Source organism: Aotus nancymaae, unplaced genomic scaffold, assembly GCF_030222135.1.
Source record: "Aotus nancymaae isolate 86718 unplaced genomic scaffold, 86718_ANA_hifiasm-v0.15.2.pri h1tg000020l, whole genome shotgun sequence".
Lineage (NCBI taxonomy): Eukaryota > Metazoa > Chordata > Mammalia > Primates > Aotidae > Aotus > Aotus nancymaae.
The window spans coordinates 69,338,693-69,359,653 of NW_026988432.1; the positions used below are offsets into that span (position 1 = coordinate 69,338,693).

General features: G+C 37.5%; 1 protein-coding gene and 1 non-coding gene across 2 annotated transcripts in view; both read right to left on the bottom strand.

Moving 5' to 3' along the window:
• Nucleotides 1-20,961, bottom strand: part of ANKRD62 (ankyrin repeat domain 62) — a 63,997-nt gene that overhangs the window by 34,979 nt on the left and 8,057 nt on the right. The window contains 6 exon segments of the mRNA XM_064379454.1: nt 8,812-8,865; nt 10,178-10,245; nt 12,620-12,757; nt 14,431-14,537; nt 17,120-17,293; nt 17,444-17,558. Of these exon segments, the coding sequence (XP_064235524.1) occupies nt 8,812-8,865; nt 10,178-10,245; nt 12,620-12,757; nt 14,431-14,537; nt 17,120-17,293; nt 17,444-17,558 (656 nt within the window).
• Nucleotides 11,259-11,365, bottom strand: LOC135276108 (U6 spliceosomal RNA). The gene has a single exon (XR_010343677.1). It is a non-coding gene; the product is annotated as a U6 spliceosomal RNA (small nuclear RNA).

Sequence of the window (20,961 nt, forward strand, 5' to 3'; positions counted from 1 at the left end):
ACATGGGTGTCCTCTAATTAAATTCTGACACTTTATACCTGGAGATAGTGTCAGATCTCACAGGTTGAGGGGTCAGTCTGACAAGGCTGCTCCCCAACACCAGCCAAAAACTCTGGGCCTGCAGAACTGACCAACTGGCTTCAATTTGGGGTTCCCATGACCCCGCTTTTGGTCCAATTTATGAAAGTATCTCAGAGAACTTGGGGAAACACAGTTGTCAGTTTGTTATAAAGGATATTACAAAGGATGCAGATGCAGAGATGCACAGGGTGCTCCCATGGCTTACTACCCACCGGGAGCATCCGTGTATTTACCTATCTGGAAGCTCTCCTTACCCAGTCCATGTGACATTTTATGAAAACTTCATTACATAGGCAGGGCTGATTGCATCAGTGGCCATTGGTGGTCAACTTAATCCAGCTCATCACACCTCCTAGGAGGTTTTCAGGGTAGGACTGGAAGTCCCAATCCTCTACTTATGCCATGGTCTTTCTGGTAATTAGCCCCATTCTGGAACTACCTAGAAGCTGCCAGCTATCACACAAAAATACATCATGTTGGAGATTCTATGCCAGAAAATGGGGTTGAAGACCAAACATATATTTCACAACATCACATTGGTGGTTTTGCTTTATGTGGATTTAGTTATCCATGGTCAACCACTGTCCAAAAATATTAAATGAAAAATTCCAGAAACATACAAATCAGAGTTTTAAACTGTATACCATTCTGAGTAGTCTGATGAGATCTCAAGCCATCCAGCTGCAGTCTGTCCAGGATGTAAATCACCCCTTTCTCCAGTGTATCCATACTGGGTATGCTATCTACTCATTAGTCACCAACATGGCCTGTTCCTAACATCCAACCATCAATATCATCATGGCTCAAGGACTCAGGACATGCAACGCAGATGATCCTTTCTGACACACAGTCAGTCAGAAGGCCAACAATAGCCTAAGACTACAAGATGATGCCAACCTCATTTGTTTCACTTCATCTCATCACACAGGCATTGTCATCTCACATTGACACAAGAAGGGTGAGTACAGTACAAAAATGTTTTCAAAGACCATATTTATATAACTTTTATTATAGTATGTTATCATTGTTCTATTTTATCATTAGCCATTGTTATTAATGTCTTATTATGCCTAATGTATAAATTAAACTTTATCATAGATATATCTGTATAGAAAAAAATTGTATATATAGGGTGTGACACTATTTCAAGTTTCAGGAATTCATTGGGGGTCTTGGAACATATCCTCCAGAAGGGACAATTACTGTACTTATTTTGTTGAGACACAACACAGATTCTTCAGCTCTTCGGTTTAAACTGCTTGGTTTAAGATAAACACCTTATCATAAAGTTTACGTCTATGGGCACGGTCCTATGTTTTATAGCAAAACATAGAAAAGAGACCAGGGACAAATATCATTGCAAAGACTTTCCAGATATCAGTGGAGCAAAGCCTAAGAAAGACCAATGGACTTACACTAATCCTCTCCAGGTGAAGATGTCGGCAAAGTTACTTAGTTCTAGCTATTTTCTCACCCTATGTATGGTACAAACAAGCTTCAAACCCACCTGGTATTTTACCTCCCATGGAAAGAGCCACATGAAAGATGATTGCCTCATAAGCTTATTCATTTTGAACCAGCCTACTCAAAGAGAACCTTACCTCCTAGTCAGAGAGAAGCTTAAGAACTCTGAGGTGGTATGGCAAGTGACCAAGGAGTACTATGTGATATGAAAAATCTACACAAACAAATTAGCCACTCACTTGAGCTACCGGGATGTGCTGATGACTGTCTCTCTCCCTAGTGGGAGGAAAAAGTCTTTGTCACTTATTCATGTAAAGCAAAGTAATATGACTTTTTTGGCATTCCTCACGAGAGAATCTAGTTGTAGGTGAGCCACATTACAATAATATAGACTGTTTTCAAATGCATCCCTCAAAGGAAGAGGGCTAGTAAGGAACATATTTATTTACCTATAGTATTCACTGTCTGGTCTTATTTCTGATTGCAAGGTGTTAAAGACTTTGTGATTCCAGTTTTATAAAGTACAGCTTCTTGAGATTGTCTCCTTCCACTGCTGGAGAGTCTACCTGAACCCACCTCATAGACTAGGATGGTCCAGTTAGTGCTTGGTAGTATATAGCACGATGTCATTTTCTTCAACCCTTCCTACTATGTGACAAATGTCTATAGAAATCATGCTTTCTCGGCATGTAAAGCATATATCATCAGATCCTACATTAATAAGAAAAAAGAAACAAAGCAAAAGCAAAAACAGAGGACATCTTAAATGACTACATTCAATTGCCTTGAAATATTAATTCAAATATTCAGAAGAATATAAATTGTATTATTCCCACTATATGAATATGCAGGAAAAAGCAAAACTATAGAGACAGCAGAAAGATCAGTGGTTGCCAGGGGTTAGTGGGGAGGAAGGATTGAAAAGGCAGAGTACAGAGGATTTTTAGAGCAGTGAAAATATTCTGTCTGTGATACTACAATGGTGGGTTCATTCCTTATACATTTGTCTAGCCCCTCAGAACGTGCAACACCAAGCATGAACCTGCATATAAACTATGGACTTTGGGTGACTATGATGTGTTAATGTAGAATCATCAGTCATTACAAATGTACCACTGTGGTAGGAGATAGTGATCACTGGGGAAGCTATATCTGTGGAGGGTGGGGTATATGGGAAATCTGTACTTTTAATTTCACTGTGAAACTAAAACTGCTCTTAAAAAGAAAGTTACTCAATTTTAAAAAGACCTTTACTGAATCTGCTATTCCCATTTATTATTGCAAAACATAGTTGCCTTGAAAATTTGAGATCATTAAAGACCAAAGTAACAGAATATGGTTATCTCCCAAACTTTAGTATATAAAGTAATTTTATGTAAGTAAATTTAAGCAAGTAATTTTAATTACATAGTTAGGCAAGAAAATATTCAATAAAAATGATTGAATATTCTCTTATTTCATAACCATAAACAGGGATTTAACACAATATGAAACAGAAGTGGACCATTTATATAATTCAAATAAAACAGATGGGATCATCATGGCAGATGAGAGGGCAGGACTAGATTGCAGCTCCAGACAGAGCAGCAGGCAGGGGCTCACAGTGTGAATTTTAGCTCCAGATCAGATCGACTGCAAGAATCACTCACCAATCCCAGGAGGACCCACAAATCCTCTGAAGGAAGTGGACTGCTTCTGCAGGACCCAGGAGATCCCCCCAAAACTGTGAGTGCCCCAACTGCAGAATTGAGAAAGGGAGACCCTCCTCTCCTGAACACATACTCCCATTGGAGAAGTTGAAGGTCTGTTTGTAGGAAAAGTTTCTAACTTTACCTGGAGCTGAGTCAATTTGGAGAGACAGCAAAATACAGGGGTAGAGGAAGCAGCAGAAAGGCCCTGGGAGCTTGCTGGGTCCCCTAGCAGGCCATTCCTGCCTGGCACCACAGGAATCCAACAGGAGAGGAGCAGGAGATAAACTCCACAGGGAGAAGTAAATCTCTAGCTGAACTTTGTAACAATTTCAACAGGGTGAAAAGACTCTTGGCTAGAACCTGCGGAAGGGCACAAATACAGTGTGTAGAATTCTCCAAGGGGGAAGACCGAAGCCCTTTTCTTTCACAGCTGGGAGGCGGGTAGCCTAGGGCAGGTTTTCAAGCCGATATGGCTCTCTGCTAAACTGGGGGCTGTTAGGGAGGGCACAGTAGGAGTGAGACCAGCCCTTTGGGTTGCGTGGGAGTTGGGTGACTGCTGGCTTTCCCTCACTTCCCTGACAACCTGTAGGACTCAGCAGGGGCAGCCATAATCCTCCTAGGTACACAACTCCAGGGACCTGGGAATCTCACCCCCATCTCCCACAGCAGTGGCAGCAAGACCCACACAAGGACAGTCTGAGCTCAGACACATCTAGTCCCACCCCTACTTGATGGTCCTTCCCTACCCACCCTTGTAGTGGAAGACAAAAGGCAAAAATTCTTAGGAGTTCTAGGGCCCAGTCCACCACTAGTTCCTCCCAGTACTACCACAGATGAGGCTCTCTAGGAAGCACCACCTTTTGGTAGGAGGCCAACTAGCACAAAAATAAAGCATTAAACTACTGAAACTAAAAACTCTTGTGGAATCCACTGCACCCCTGCCACCTCCACTGCAACAGGCTGGTATCCATGGCTGAGAGACCCATAGACAGTTCACATCATAAGACTCTGTGCAGACAATCCCCAGTACCAGCCCGGAGCCAGGCAGACTTGCTGGGTGCCTAGACCCAGAAGAGAAAACAATCATTGCAGTTTGGCTCAAAGGAAGCCACAAACATAGGAAAACGGGGAGAGTACTATATCAAGGGAACACCCCATGCATGGGACAAGAGAATCTGAAAAAAGGATCTTCACCTTGGCACATTGTCATCAGGTTATCCAAAGTTAAGACAAATGAAAAAAATCTTAAGAGCTGTGAGACAGAAGCATTAGGTAACCTATAAAAGGAACACCTATCAGATTAACAGGAGATTTCTCAGCAGAAACCCTATAAGCTAAAAGGGACCGGGGCCCTATCTTCAGCCTCCTCAAACAAAACAATTATCAGCCAAGAATTCTGTAGCCAGTGAAACTAAGCATCACATATGAAGGAAAGCTACAGTCTTTTTCAGACAAACAAATGCTGACAGAATTGCCATTACCAAGCCACCACTGCAACAATTGCCACCTCTTGAAACAAATCCTGGAAATGCATCAAAACAAAACCTCTTAGATCCCATTTGTCTAATTAAACTTAAGAGCTTCTGCACAGCAAAAGAAACTATCATTAGAGTGAACTGGCAACCAACAGAATGGGAAAAAATTTGGCAAGCTACCCATCTGACAAAGGGCTAAGAACTAGAATCCACAAATAACTTAAACAAATTTACAAGAAAAAAACAAACAACCCTATCAAAAAGTGGGCAAAGGATATGAACAGAAACTTTTTAAAAGAAGACATTTATATAGCAAACAAACATATGAAAAAAAAGCTTATCATCAGTGGTCATTAGAGAGAAATGCAAATCAAAACTGCATTGAAATACCATCTCATGCCAGTTAGAATGGCGATCATTAAAATATCAGGAGACAACAGATGCCGGAGAGGATGTGGAGAAATAGGAACGCTTTTACACTGTTCATGGCAGTGTAAATTAGTTCAACCATTGTGGAAGACAGCGTAGCAATTCAACAAGGATCTGGAAATAGAAACAGCATTTGACCCAGCAATTCCATTACTGGGTATATGCCCAAAGGATTATAAAACGTTCTATTATAAAGACACATGTACACATATGTTTATTGTGGCACTGTTCATAATAGTAAAGACTTGGAACCAACCCAAATGCCCATCAATGATAGACTGAATAAAGAAAATGTGGCACACAAAGTAATCTATAGATTCAATGCTATCCCCATCAAGCTACCTATGACCCTCTTCACAGAACTGGAAAAAACCACCTTAAAACTTCATATGGAACCAAAAGAGAGCCCACATAGCCAAAACAATCCTAAGCAAAAAGAACAAAGCTGGAGGCATCACACTACCTGACTTCAAACTATACTACAAGGCTACAGTAATCAAAACAGCATGTTACTGGTATCAAAACAGATATATAGACCAATGGAACAGAACAGAGGCCTCGGAGGCAATGCCACACATCTACAACCATCCGATCTTTGACAAACCAGAGAAAAACAAGCAATGGGGAAAGGATTCTCTATTTAATAAATGGTGTTCGGAAAACTGGCTAGCCATGTGCAGAAAGCAGAAACTGGACCCCTTTCTGACACCTTACACTAAAATTAACTCCAGATGGATTAAAGACTTAAACATAAGACCTAACACCATAAAAACCTTAGAAGAAAACCTAGGTAAAACCATTCAGGACATAGGCATAGGCAAGGACTTCATGACTAAAACACCAAAATCATTGGCAACAAAAGCCAAAATCGACAAATGGTATCTAAGTAAACTCCAGAGCTTCTGCACAGCAAAAGCAACAATCATTAGAGTGAACCAGTAACCAACAGAATGGGAAAAAATTTTTGCAATCTACCCATCTGACAAAGGACTTATATCCAAAATCCACAGAGAACTAAAACAGATTTAGAAGTAAAAACAAACAAACCCATTCAAAAGTTGGCAAAGGATATAAACAAACACTTTTCAAAATACATATATGAGGCCAACAAACAAATGAAAAAATGCTCATCATCAATGGTCACTAGAAATGTATTCTAAAAGTGTTTTCTTTATGGATGAAATTCAAAAGGAAGCAGTAGAAGTGCAGATACCAGAAGACGCAAACAAAGAGGGAATTGCACTAAGAAAAAGAACCAAGTACTGGCTTTTTTACCGATGTCACCAGAATGCTGAGAAATAGTATATTCAGCATATCACCTTATATTTTTCTCCATGATATTATATAAAAGATGTCAGTTTCTCCAAATTCCTGGTCTGCAAACTACACTTGTGTTCAAAACTTGAAACTGTCAACACATGGCTGTGTTATAATTCCACGACAAAGAGAGGGTATGTGTCTGACAGCAGGTTTTAGTTGCTGCTACTATATTTAAGCTTCAAAACATATCCAGAGGAACTTATCAAGGACTTGAATATAAATCAAGTTTTTCACAAGAAGCAGATAAGAAAGTCAATACTTCTCCTCACACATGATCTTTAGGTTTTGACAACTGTGGAAAAACGTTGGCACGTGTACTCATCAGTCTAGATTATTTTCCCTGACCCCTTGTACATAGATGCTGTAGTTACCAAGAAGTTAGGTAGGATCTTGGTAGATTTATTCTTTCATATTTGAACACCAGAAGTATGAATCACATCAATAATAAACCTTACAACTCTAAAATGATTCTTTTGGAAAGGGTACCACCAAAGAGCTTTTCAAAGTTACATCCATTTTATTTTTTAGTAATCTTAATTGTTAGAATTGATATTACCTTCTTGAAATTCTCACGTTTTAAATTTCTGCAACACCACTTCCTCTGACTCCTCTCCTACATTTCTCTAGCTACTGCTCATTCTCCCTTACCCACGCCCTTTTCCTTTGGAAAATGTTGCTATGCCTAGGGTCCTGTCACTGGCTTTCTTGTCATTATACAACTTCAGCTCATTGAGATCTATGAGTTTGCTTAATAATTATAACAGGATCATTCTATGTTGGCAACTCCCACCTCAGAATTTCATCTCCAGCTAGAAATACCTATTATCCAATTACCTACAAAAAGTATCCTCTATGATTGTTCCATTAAACTCACATTTGTCTTCCTTCTTCCCTACACTTCTCTATTTATCTGAAATTCCCTGTTCCTCTAGCATAGTATAAATGTTAGTGCACAACTTCAAACCTTATAATCTAAGATTTCTCTCTGCCATCTAACATTTTACTTTCAACAATCACTAAATCATATTAACTCCGCCTCTTTTCTGCCTTGAATTTATATTTTCACTGCCACAACAGAAATGTTTATATTTTCTAGTTAAACATGGCCTCTAAATTGATGTCTTTCACAAGGGAAAAAAAACCCTACCAATTATTAATATTTTCTAAATAAAAACTAAGAAAAAAATGAAAAGAGAATAAGGGCAAGAAAAAAATAGATATTTTAAAGTGAATAAACTGAGCTTCTTATAATTATTTCACCTTGGGTGGGTGAAAATCTCATAGTAGATTAAGACTAGTGCAACGACTGGTGATAAGGAAACTATAGTTTTGACCATGGCCAAAGTTTTCTTTGTCTCCCAGTCTATGTGGTTACCTTTCATCTACCTTCTAAGTGAGGGGTCAGCAAACTACAGGTCATAGGCCAAATCCAGCCTGCCATATGGTTTTGTACATAAACGTTTTTTGGAGCACAGTCTATCTATGCCTGCTTTCACACTTCAGTGGCAGTGTTTAGTAGCTATGACAGAGACTAAAAGGCCTAAAATATTACCTATCTGGCCCTTTACAGAAAAAGCTTACCAATCCTTGCTTTATATAATAACCAGAATGCCCTAATCCTCAAATCTTGTGACTTCCCTTCTGAAAAATTTCTAGTGAATCCCTGCAGCAAACATTGCTGGTTCCCTATCAAGTAGTCATTCCTTATTCTTTCTTGCTGAAGAAATGCAAGTTTACCTGGATATTCATTATCCAATATCCCTCCAAGCTCCAAAAAGAGAAATAATTATTCTAAGCGAATCACAGTAATTACATTTGCTTTTCCAGTGCCAGGTTTAGGAATGAGCAGCTGGTGTAATCAAGCCAATAAAATGTCACAGGAAGTCCAATGCAAGCTTCTGACTTTTCTTCCTTTTCTAAAAGGAACACTTGAAAAAAAGTAACCCTTCCAGCCTTTAGATACTCTCTTGTGAGAACGTGATGTTTGAAGCTGTTGCTAAGTAGCCAACCATGAAAGGAGATATCAACAAAACACTGCCAACAGCACAGCTGAAAGAGGGACAAGTGAGATAGGATGGTATTGCTGAACCACCAAAACAGCTTTGGCTCCCATTGTTTTAGCTATTGTTAGTTAGATCATCTAATGTTTGCAGTCACAAGCACTCTAAGAATTTTTCCATGGCCTATGGATAAGATCTATTCATTTCAATATGTTTAAAAAGTCTTTCCTAAGCTTAACTTAGCTAGATATTCAAATCAATCCCAACCACTCTCATATTATACTTTTTTTTGCACTAGCAAAACTGTACTAACTGCTCATAAACTCTGTGAAGTTCCCTCAAGCATCTTACCTTTTGCACTTGCTTTTCCTTTTGGGAAATGTGCGATCTTGTTAGCTGTTCCTTCTGCCAAAAATACAATCTTGTTAGATATTCCTTTTGTCAACCATCATTCTTCGGCTTCTTTACCTGGCAAATGTCTACTCACTCTGCATGCTTACCTTAATCCTACCCATGTTTTATTATAATAACATTTTAGCTAATGGTAACAGAGTGTCTTCTTCTAACAAAATTGATGTTATGACAATTAACTAGCAGATGGAACAAATCTCATTCTAACAAAGTACATATATCTCATTTGATTTCCACTTGGGGGGAATTAAATCAATACTAGTGAGACCTTGTTGGTATAAGAATATGTAACATGACCTGTGCTTCTCAATAAGGAATTTATTTTCTGACTTCACATAGTAGGTATCTTTAAAAAATATTATCCTATTGGTATTGGTACAGTTCTTATGGATGTTTCTTCATGGTACCAGAAAAGTCTCATTGAAATTCTGGTTTTGAAGAGAGTTACCTTTTCAGTGACACAAATCACTCTGTCAGAGTTGACCTCTGAACAACAAAGGTTTGAACTGCAGGGGCCAATTATCTGCAGATTTCCTTCTGCCTCTGCCACCTAAGACAGCAAGATCAATCTCCATCTACTTCCCCCTCCTCCTCAGTCTAGCCAACTTGAAGACTCTCAGGACGAAAAGCTTTATGATGATCCACTGTCCACTGAATGAAAATATATTCTTTCTTCATTATGATTTTCTTTATGTTTCTTTTGCTCTAGTTTATTGTATTAACAATACAGCATATAACACATATAACAATAATTAAGATATAACAAATATGTCTTAATTGACTTTATAATCAATAAGGCTTCCAGTCAACGATAAGCCATTAGTAGTTGAGTTATGGGGGAGTTTAAAGTTATACACAGATTTCAAAGTGAATAGGTGACTGACACCCCTAAATCCCACACTGCTCAAAGATCAGCTGTAGTATATATTTACTAAATACAAAGCATTTATTTTACAGATTAGAATATCCAATTTTACAAGTCCAATTCATCAAAGTGACTATAAAGAAAACATACTACATACTAACTTAAAAATCTTTTTTCTTATTTACACAAAAATATCATCTAGAATTTTAGAAAATAAGATAATGAATTGTTTTTTCAGATAATATGGCTTGAGATTATAAAATTGCCTACAAGTAACCTTTTAAATAATTCTGAAATCTAGATTACCAAAAAAGTAATTTAAAAATATACATTCAATTTACACAGTGTTTTTTTTAAACTGCTGTTTTGTGATCACGTCCTCCTCTTATATTTTTATCTATGATAGGACCATCGAGAGGAATGCACTGTCACAAGTCTTACCTGGATTGCTATTTCGAAGACTTTTACATTTCTTGTTTGCTTTATATTCAGAAATTAGTCTGCGAATGCTATGTATAAAAATGTAGTAAATACAATTAGTATTTTAATGCTGATATGAAAAACATTTACCAAATACATTAAATTCTTAGAGTATATCAAACAATATCAGAACTTTATCCCACATACTTTTAGTTTTTAAGCTCTACAAAATTCTTATTAAGTTTCTAATTAACGAAGAAAAAAGTAAAGTACTTATGAAGTGAGGACAGTAAAACTCAGTAAATTAACGCGTAAGGTTGACATAATGGAAAACGATCTGACTCGTAAGTCCTAGCTCTGTAACCAACATGTATTTGTTCTTGGACAAGTTCCTTCTCTTAGGCTCAATGTCTTCTTCTAAAGAATGAAGGTTTTGCTACTTTATTCACTAGGTTGTTATAAATGTTTAATAAAATAACATTTTAATGTGCTCAGAGAAATAGTAAAGCAATGGAATAATTTATTCTTGAACTTTATTGTTGAAATTATTTTGGAATTACAAATGAAACCCAATGTGTAGTTTCCCATATGTCTTAATATTAAAATGTTGTGATCTTCTGAAAATGTTGTTAAGCCTTAATTTTGCTTATTAGTTGTTCTATTATTTGTGGCTTATGATTCGGGACATCTCAATTATTTCATAGTTTGTGTTTGTAACTAAATTTATTAATAAATAGATTGTCTCATTAGAATAGATAACATGACTTTAACTCTGAGCCAGCAGATCTTTCTTAGGATGATGCTTTCTCTCCATGGTCATCTAAAACTGACATGGAAGACAAAAACTCTAATTTTTTCAAGTTTCATGAAGGAAATGTAAGTGAGTATTTTCTCATTTCTGAGATACATACTACCAATATATTTGCACACAACACACCACGGGTTACTCAGCTCCATTCTCATTTCATAAATTACCTTATACCAATGTTTTTGTAATGAAAATGCATAATTTCACTATTGGCTAGCACCTGTTTTGCTCTGACTCACACTGTTTTCTGGGAACTTGCCAGAAAACTAGTCAGATTACCTTTTTGTAACTGTGTGAAATATGGAATGTTTCACAGATTAGTGTGACATGCTTATGTAGGGGCCATGCTAACTTTCTCTGTATTGTTCCAGATTTAGTATATGTGCTGCTGAAGCAAGCACAAAGCCCTACTTTTATAAATGGATGCTGATGAATCATGGATGAAGCTTGGCTCTGTTCAGTCCAACTCACCTACCTAAGACTCAAGTCATTCTGATAATGGCTTCCTATGAGGTAGAATTTGAAGATATTTTAAAAACTTGAGGTAGAGAAGCAAGTAGCTTGGGAGATTTTTATTATCGAAAACAGATTCTTTGAGGGGCCAGGCACAAGTTGGTGCCCACTGCTCCGGGAAAGGATAACATGGGACCTTCTGCTATCTAAGAAAAGCTGCTACATAAGATATAAAGGGGTTTGGGGTAAAAATCTGGTAGCAAAGAAGAAAAAACTTTGATATCTTTCTGCAACACTATCTGAACATCTCTAATAGCTTAGAACTATCCCAACTAATATTTGGTGGAAAGAAGACAAACAAGGGACTCAAAGAATAACTTACCATCAATATCTAGGATTCCAGGCTAAGATGTGGGCTCCACATGAAGTTTTGAGTATGGGAGGAAGGGTCAATTTGCTCACTATGTGTGTGGGTAAAGCTAGGATGTCTAGAAGCCAGAGCAGGGTACTGGTGCTTTGGAAACAATGGCCGAGCATATAAGCATATTTATGTGAACTACAAGTTGTGACTTGGAAGCCTATGTATAGATTACTATAAAGAATGAGGGATCTAAATCAGAAGGGGCATTCTTGTGGCAAAGGTCAATCTTTACTGGACTGCACAAGTAGTTTCAATGACAAAAACCAGTTAACAGAATCCATGGAAACAACAGAATAATTAGAATATCCTCCCCTTTCCACTCCTACTGACTTGTAAAACATGATTGTCTTCTTTGAACTTAGGGGACCTCTTAGGTTCTTGAAAAATTCAAGGTAGAGGGTATAGAAGACAGCTCCCAGGAGATAGTCCAACATTTTCTGATAAACTGGACATTTCAAGACTCAAATAACTAATTATAAAAATCAAAGATGTGAAACTATTTTATCCCATGCACAGGGGTTATACTTGGAATGAAATAGAAAACATTAGGACCCTTAAGCATAAAAGTCTTTAAGAGTCTTGAGTTAAAGAATCCTGCACTCATTCCTACTTCTAACTAGTCTAGTCTTATGCTTGATTTCCGGCTGATGAAGTGGACTAACTCACTGCCACTCCAAACCTATCTGAACCAAACAATGAAATCTCACCTGATGTATAAGATGTAATGGTTACAATTATTTTAAGCCTCAATTTACTGTTCAGTGGCCTTTTAAACACTTACTCTTGAAAGTTATAAGCAACAGCATAGTCTTCCGCTGCCCATCCAGATATATCTTGGAAAACGACATCAATATTGTGCTGAAGAAGATGGTCGACTACACTTGTTGATCCATTACAAGCAGCAAGTATGAGGGCTGTTCTAAAATAACAGAGAGATAATTTCATGTTTAGGAACTTTAGCAAAGTTACATTAAAAAATATATTTATATACTTTACCAATTTAATATCTTGTCTGACCATGTAGAATTAACCAATTATATACACTAATAAACACAAGCATCTTGGGAGCTCAAGGGTTCATGTTTGTAAATTGCAACCAAAGCCAAAAGGAAGGGACAAGAAAGCCTCTTGTCCCACTGGGATATGAAACAGAAGAAGTTGCTAAAATAAAGTCCTTTGATGAGCAGGATACTATGCTCAGGTCACTTATCTAAAGTAGCTAAACATTTAAGTGATGAATTATCCATTTCTTCCCTAGTCTGATATATAGTAATTCAAAATCAGCTTGGGGTAAGTAAGAGCTATCTGTAGGTTTAAAACAATAAAAATAATGCTAATAATAGCCAAAATAGTTTCAGTTAATAATACTCATAATCATGTGCAAGGCACTAAATTAAATGCCATATATATATATATATATACATATATACACACACATTACTCATAAACAACCACCATTGAAAGAGATATTTTCTCTTTTTCACATAGAAAAACATACTTAGTGATAAGCAATGTTCCCAAGGTCACACATCTAGCAAGTAGAAAAGCGACAAATTAAACCCAGTCTTGGGTGAATCTAAAGCTTATCCTTTTTTTTTCTCATTGTCAGCCACCCATGGCTTGTATTCATGAAAATAAAAGTTTATCCATTTAAAGCTATCTTTTTTCGCTCTGTCCATACTAATAAAAAATAACGTAAAAATACACTAGAAGTAAAAAGAAGAAAAAAACCCAATGAGCCCACAGTATCTTGCAACAGCAATTAACAGTCACTCAGGAATAACCTAACATTAAGATTCTTGAGAGAAAGCAAGCTAAAGCGAAGTCATGCAAAAGACAAAATGATTTTCAACTCTAATTTATCTTTAACATAGTATTTTTAAAGGAAAAGTATGTAAGAAGCAGAGGTTAAAACTACTATAAGAGAGTTAAGAAATTTCAATATTGAGTCAAAGTAAACTACAAGTTGAAGTCCACACTTTTAAAATAAATAAAACCAATATGAAATCCCTTTAGTTAATGTAAGATCATATGACTCAAAATATCACCTCATCTGTCAACAGTCAACATAATAAGAGAAGATGAATCCTACAATACAGACTTTTTATGTTGCCCAGTGTAAATAATTGTTTACCTGATGATTTGTGTTGATATTTCTCTCTCTATCCCAATAAGTTAATCTTATCAATTTAATATTTCTGATGAGTGACTGTTACCACTCTAGAACAACACTCAGGTTTAAAAATAAACAAAAAAGGCCGGGCGCGGTGGCTCACGCCTATAATCCCAGCACTTTGGGAAGCCGAGGCGGGTGGATCACGAGGTCAAGAGATCGAGACCATCCTGGTCAACATGGTGAGACCCCGTCTCTACTAAAAATACAAAAAATTAGCTGGGCATGGTGGCGCGTGTCTGTAATCCCAGCTACTCAGGATGCTGAGGCAGGAGAATTGCCTGAACCCAGGAGGCGGAGGTTGCGGTGAGCCGAGATCGCACCATTGCACTCCAGCCTGGGTAACAAGAGCGAAACTCCGTCTCAAAAAATAAATAAATAAATAAATAAATAAATAAACAAAAAAAAAACTATCGTACCTTTGAAAATTATCTATTGCAGTTAAATCTGGTTTTTTCTTCAACAAAAATGCCACCATTCGCTCTTTTTTCCTATTTATGGCAAGTAAAAGTGACGTAAGTTCACCCTGTAAAGCAGCAAAAACAATTTATAATTCACAAAATTACGTATTTCTCAACTGAACTGAAAACCTTATGTAAGATCCTATGAACTTAAATGTATGAAGTAGAGAGTAAATAAAAAGCAATCGCTTCCTTCTCACTCCACTGTGCTTCCCCACATGCTGTTCCTTCCCTTTCAGATACCCCTCCTAGGGTGCCTGGAAGGCACAGTAGCAGACTGGAGCACATATGCCTCACATAAAGGGGTAACCTCTGCACAGCATACTGAACAGTGATATGAGCTCAAGGGAATTCAGATGTGATCCTTTAAGAGAAGCCTGAAATCCAGATCTGTGTATGAGTCGTCTGAATTTTACATGCTGACACATCTTATGGAGGTAAACTAAACTAAATCTATGGGGCACATTTAGACTACAGACCCTGTGTTTTCATCTTTGCTATGAATGTATTTTTAAATAGTTGTATGTAAAGCAAATACTTGCATGTAAAATATTTCCTTTTAGTTTCAGATGTTTTACCAAAAACCTCAAGCCCAAAAATGCAATAAAAATTGCCATTAAGATTCATAATTGCCACTTCAAGAACTTTTCCAACATTCATTCATTTACATTCTATTTGTATTTAACTTTCCCAGCTCATTTAAAAAATAGATAATTAGTTCACACGACTGCTGTAACTAAGTTACTGAAAGAATACCTATCTGTATTCTTACTAACTTCATGGTTTTCAGTGTTTAAAACTGCCATCCTAACCATGCCAAAACTCTACAAATCTAATTACATACTGAGATAGTCCATAATACAGCTTCAACTTTTTAAAAAGGTGAAAAATTTGCTACTATTCTAATGGGAGAACCTGCTTATAACAATGATTTCTTGACCTACTCGCCTGAATGACAACTAAGAGACAAAAAACCCTGAAAGGGTCAGCCTCTGCTTATTAAAAACTATCTCAAAGCAATTTCTAAAGACCTTCTGAATGGCAGTGAACATTCAATGGTGTCAAGGAAAAGGTATTATTCTGTAAGCTATTAAGATGTTGCAAATAATATCATTTGAACTTCCCACCCACAGAGGTAGAGAAAGATAAAAGTCAAGCTAATATTCAAAGAAGGAATTTTCAAGCTAATATTCAAAGAAGGAATTTAAAGGCAGTATTTATAGTGCCTATGAAACTCCGAACTCTTTAGAAATTTCTTAGGTTTTTGAGATAGGGAAATTTCTATTACACTTATCTGTTCACTTGGTTCTTACCCAGAAGTGTATCAAAACATCAAGGAATTTTGTGGTAGTAGCTGCTGCTACTGCTGTTGCTAAAGACAGAGTCTCACTCTATTAACCTGGCTAGACTCCAACTTCTGGGCTTAAGCAATCCTCCCACTTCAGCCTCCCAAGTAGGTGGGACTACAGCCATGCACCACAAGGCCTGGCTTCAAGGAAATATTCTTAAACATCCATTTCCAGGCTTTAATAGATTTACTATATCAAAATCTTCAGGAGAGAGCTGAGACTTGTAGATTTCATTTTACTGTTCCCAGGTTACAGTGATGCAAAATTCTAGCTGAGAACCAGTGCAGTAGACAATCACTTCAGTCTCATCTCTCACCCAAATAACTAATTCCCTTTATCACTTAGGGATTTGGCCAAAAAGAAGAAACAGTAAGAGACAGAGTCATTCACTGCACACACCATTCAATTTTCCTGTCTAGGGTGAAACGGACTAGTAAACTCAAAATCCAACTTGATTTTGCTATTTGTAACTCCTCATCTCCCATCTTCCATCAAGATATTCTAGACTTGAGAGGGCAATTTAGATGCTTATCTAAGTGACTCTTTCTGCCAGAATAGAATAATATCCATTAATTGTGTGTTCTTCCCTCTGCTGAACTGCTTCCTACTTCATCAGCACCCATTCATGCCAATCTGGTTTCCTCAGAGTCCTACCAAAATTGATCTCGAGGCAATTTTACAACTCAGTCTCCCAAATTAAGACTTATTATTCCCCAAACTGAAGAGAACCTTGTCTAGACATATACACTGGAAACAAACAAAAAAGACAAAAACCCTCTTCTCAGTATTTGTCCTCATTGACTAATGTCCAAATCAGCATGCATATTTCTGATGGCTGTTCTTTACCCTGTCCAACCTTTCCCTCTTGTGCCCTTGACCAAGAGCAATCAATTGCTCTCACATAAATTATTTTTTGGGGGAAAAACTGTCAACAGCAGCAAGGATTATACTGATTGTAAAATACTTTAATTTTCTTTGAGATTTAAGGGCAAATTTTGCTTTTCTGGGTCACCTTATGCTAATCAGAGGGGAAAAAAAACTTGGGTGGAAAAATGTTTTAAAGTATTACCTTTCACAAATTCTGTTTTCACAAATATTTGTAAGTGCATATGCTGCATCCTCTAGTGCTTTAAAAGCTTCCATATTTATAGGAAAGTCTTAGATAATTACATTATTTAAAAATATCTTCACTTAGGGAGTACTTGAGCTTCCAAATATAGAAAACTGACCCTTACATATGTCAATGGTAAAACAAATACACTTGAAATACTTTGAAAAGAACACCAGTTGATCTATACCTGGCTTCTTGCTTCAATATCTGCACCATATGCAAGCAGTTTTCCTGCCATTGATATATTCTCATTGTCAATGGCATAGTGCAGGGCAGTGTTGCCGTACATATCTGTAATATTTGGATTGGCGCCATGTTCCAGGAGGATGGATGCACAAACTTCTTTCTGACATTGTACAGCCTGTCAGTATTAGACCAAGAAATAGATTGTAAATTCTAGGAAATCTTCCACATGATTCAACAACTAGTTATATTCCAATGAGATTAATTCATTTTATTCTGTGATTTTAAATTAAATCCATTCCATGCTGAAAAAGTTGACACCATATACCTTGATCAGAGCTGTCCTGTTTTCACTGTCAGTGAGGTCAAGCTGGCATTTTCTGGCCACCAAGTGAGTTACCACTCCTGGATGGCCATGGGCACATGCCCAATGTAGAGCAGTCCTATTAGAGTGAGAGGACATTTTAGGCAATTGTAGTGCACTATCCCAAAACAAACAATGATGCATTTAATTGTAAACATCAAATAGTATGTTATCCCTCTGCCTTAAAAACTAATAGTTACTTTGCTGTGAAGAAAGTTCAATCTGTGTTAGCACTTATTACCCACCACATTAATGAAAGAGCAGGTTGCTTAGTAGAAAGGGCTTAGCCTTTGGATTCAGTTCAATTTGGGCTTGATTCCTACTTTAAGCTCTGTCACTCATTCACTGCTAGTGCGCCCTTATGAGCCTCAATTTCCTCATTAGTAAAATACAGATGAGAATAGTAGCTATCTCCCAGTGTGATGCTTACATGAGAATCTATACAAAGCATTTACAACAGTTCTCAGCACAAATAACCGCTCAATAATCGTAAAGCATTACTTACAAAAACATTTTAATTAAGTAAAATATTACAATACCTACTTTGAAATATGTGTTAAGGATTAGAGGTATCATTGTATTTCAACTAAGAAGCTCATTTTGTCACATTTTAACATTTCTGACTTTGGAATCCTGCTTATAATTCATGATTTATTAAGACTATCATTGGCAGCATTTCATTTCATTTATTTGTTTTTGAGATGGAGTTTTGCTCTTGTTGCCCAAGCTGGAGTGCAATGGTGTGATCTTGGCTCACTGCAACCTCTCACTGCAACCCTGACTCCTGGGTTCAAGCGATTCTCCTGCCTCAGCCTCCCGAGTAGCTGGGATTACAGGGGCATGCCACCATGCCCGGGTAATTTTTTCTATTTTCAGTAGAGATGGGGTTTCACCATGTTAGCCAGGCTGGTCTCAAACTCCTGACCTCTGGTGATCCTCCTTCGTTGGCCTCCCAAAGTGCTGGGATCACAGGTGTGAGCGACCATGCCCAGCCTATTGGCAGCATTTTAAACATTTTCTTACTGATACATAAAATAATGTGGCATCCCATAATTCACGGTGCCTTACACTGAGATACGGTATATAGAACAGGCAGCTCTACTCATATGATTGGTATCAAAATACATTTTCATTCTTATAAGTACCACAGAAAAAGAGGGCTGACATGAAAATAACAACACATTTTTTTTTTCCAAAGATCTTTTAAAATTATAAATCAATCTCATTTTTATTTTTTTTTTAAGAGAGAGGGAGAATAGGAAGGAGGAAAAAGGAAGAGAAAGAGAGAGAGAGAATGGGGAGGAGGGAGAAGGAAAAGAAAGAGGGAGAGAGAATGGGAGTATTGATTTCTTGCCCAGGCTAGAATGCAATTTAGTAATGGGTATTGAAAACCTCTTTTATACTGATAATTATACTTAATGATGTAGTCAGGAAGGAATAAGGGAAGAAGATAACAAACAAACAGCCAACCAATATTTAATTTAAACCTATGAAATGCTATGCGATTACTGAGGAGTGATTTACTTCCAATTATATAGTCATCTTTGGAATAGGTGTGAGGTGGTAATGTATGTTTTGTGTATTTGAAGTGGAGAGTTCTATAAATGTTTATTAAGTTTACTTGTTCCGGGTCTGAGTTCAAGTTCTGAATATCCTTGTTAATTTTCTATCTCGTTGATCTATAGAATCGTTAGCTCTTCTTGTTGCATTGATCCTTTTGCCATTATGAAATGTCATTCCTCGCCTCTTTTGATCTTTGTTGCTTTAAAGTCTACTTTATCAGAGGCGAGAATTGCATCTCCTGCTTTTTGTTTATTAGTTTATTTTTACTCTCTGTTTGATTGGTAAATCTTCCTCCTTCTCTCTGAGTCTTTGTGTATTGTTGCATGTAAGATGGGCCCGGATGCAGCATACCGATGGGTTTTGGCTTTTTATCCAATTAAAATATATATAAGTTTAATACTGGCGTTTGATGCTAGCTGGCTGTTTTGCCCATTAGTTGATGTAAATTTTTTATTGTGTTAAAGTTCTTTGCTTTTTGATATATTTTTGGAAAGGCTGATATTGGTCGTTCCTTTATATGTATAGTGCTTCTTTCAGAAGCTCTTGTAAAGCAGGCCTGGTGGTGGTGAACTCTCTAAGTACTTGTTTGTTCGCAAAAGATTTAATTTTTCCTTCACTCATAAAGCTTAGTTTGGCTGGATAGGAAATTCTGGGTTGAAAGTTCTTTTCTTTAAGGATGTTAAATATTGGTCCCCACTCTTTTCTGGCTTGCAGGGTTTCTGCTGAGAGATCTGCTGTAAGTCTGATAGGTTTCCCTTTATGGGTAACCTGACCTTTCTCTCTGGCTGCCCTTAGTATTTTCTCCTTCATTTCAACCCTAATAAATCTGGCAATTATGTGCCTTGGGGTTGGTCTTCTTGAAGAATATCTTTGTGGTGTTCTCTGTATTACCTGGAGTTGAATATTACCCTGCCTTGCCAGGTTGGGAAAATTTTCCTGAATGATATCCTGAAGAGTATTTTCCAACTTGGATTCATTCTCTTCATCACATTCAGGTACACCTATCAAACGTAAATTAGGTCTTTTCACATAGTCCCATATTTCCTGGAGACTTTGCTCATTCCTTTTCATCCTTTTTTCTGCATTCTTGTCTTCTCGTTTCATTTCACTGAGCTGGTCCTCGACTTCTGATATCCTTTCTTCTGCTTGATCAATTCGACTGTTTAAACTTGTACATGCTTCGCGAAGTTCTCGTGTTGTGTTTTTCAGCTCCATCAATTCACTTATATTCTTCTCTAAATTGTCCATTCTCGTTAACCTTTCGTCAAACCTTTTTTCAAGGTTCTTAGTTTCTTTGCATTGGGTTAGAACAAGTTCTTTTAATTCACAGAAGTTTCTTATCACCCACGTTTGGAAACCTGCTTCTGTTACTGGAACACACGTGTAATCTATTAAGCCTTGTTCCATTACTGATGAGGAATTGCAATCCCCTGTAGAGGGAGAGGCATTCTGATTTTGAGTATTCTCTACCTTTTTACGCTGGTTTCTTCCCTTCATTATATATTTGTCCGTCTGTCGTCTTTATAATTACCGACTTTCTAACTGGGTCTCTGACGTCCAACTTGTTGATTCCCTGCGCCGAAATCTGAGCAATCCACTGAGCCGGCCAAAACAGCGGTGTTAAGATTGATGGTGCTTTTCTGCCCGGGAATCTCCAGACTCTGCACCAAGAACTGGCGTGCTAAGGCACCAGCAAAACCGCCACGCCGGCCACAAGAGTCGCCCTGGCGACCCGTGGAGCTCCTCCACTGGGAATCTCCTGGTCCGTGAGCAACTAATATTCGTCTGAAAGTGTGGCGTCCTCTCATTCTTTGCGCTTTCACTGGGAGGTACGTGCCCGAGCTGCTAGTCATCAGCCATCTTGGATCTCTCCCACATTTTTAAAACAAAGTAATTCTTACTTTTTCAGAAAACTTAGA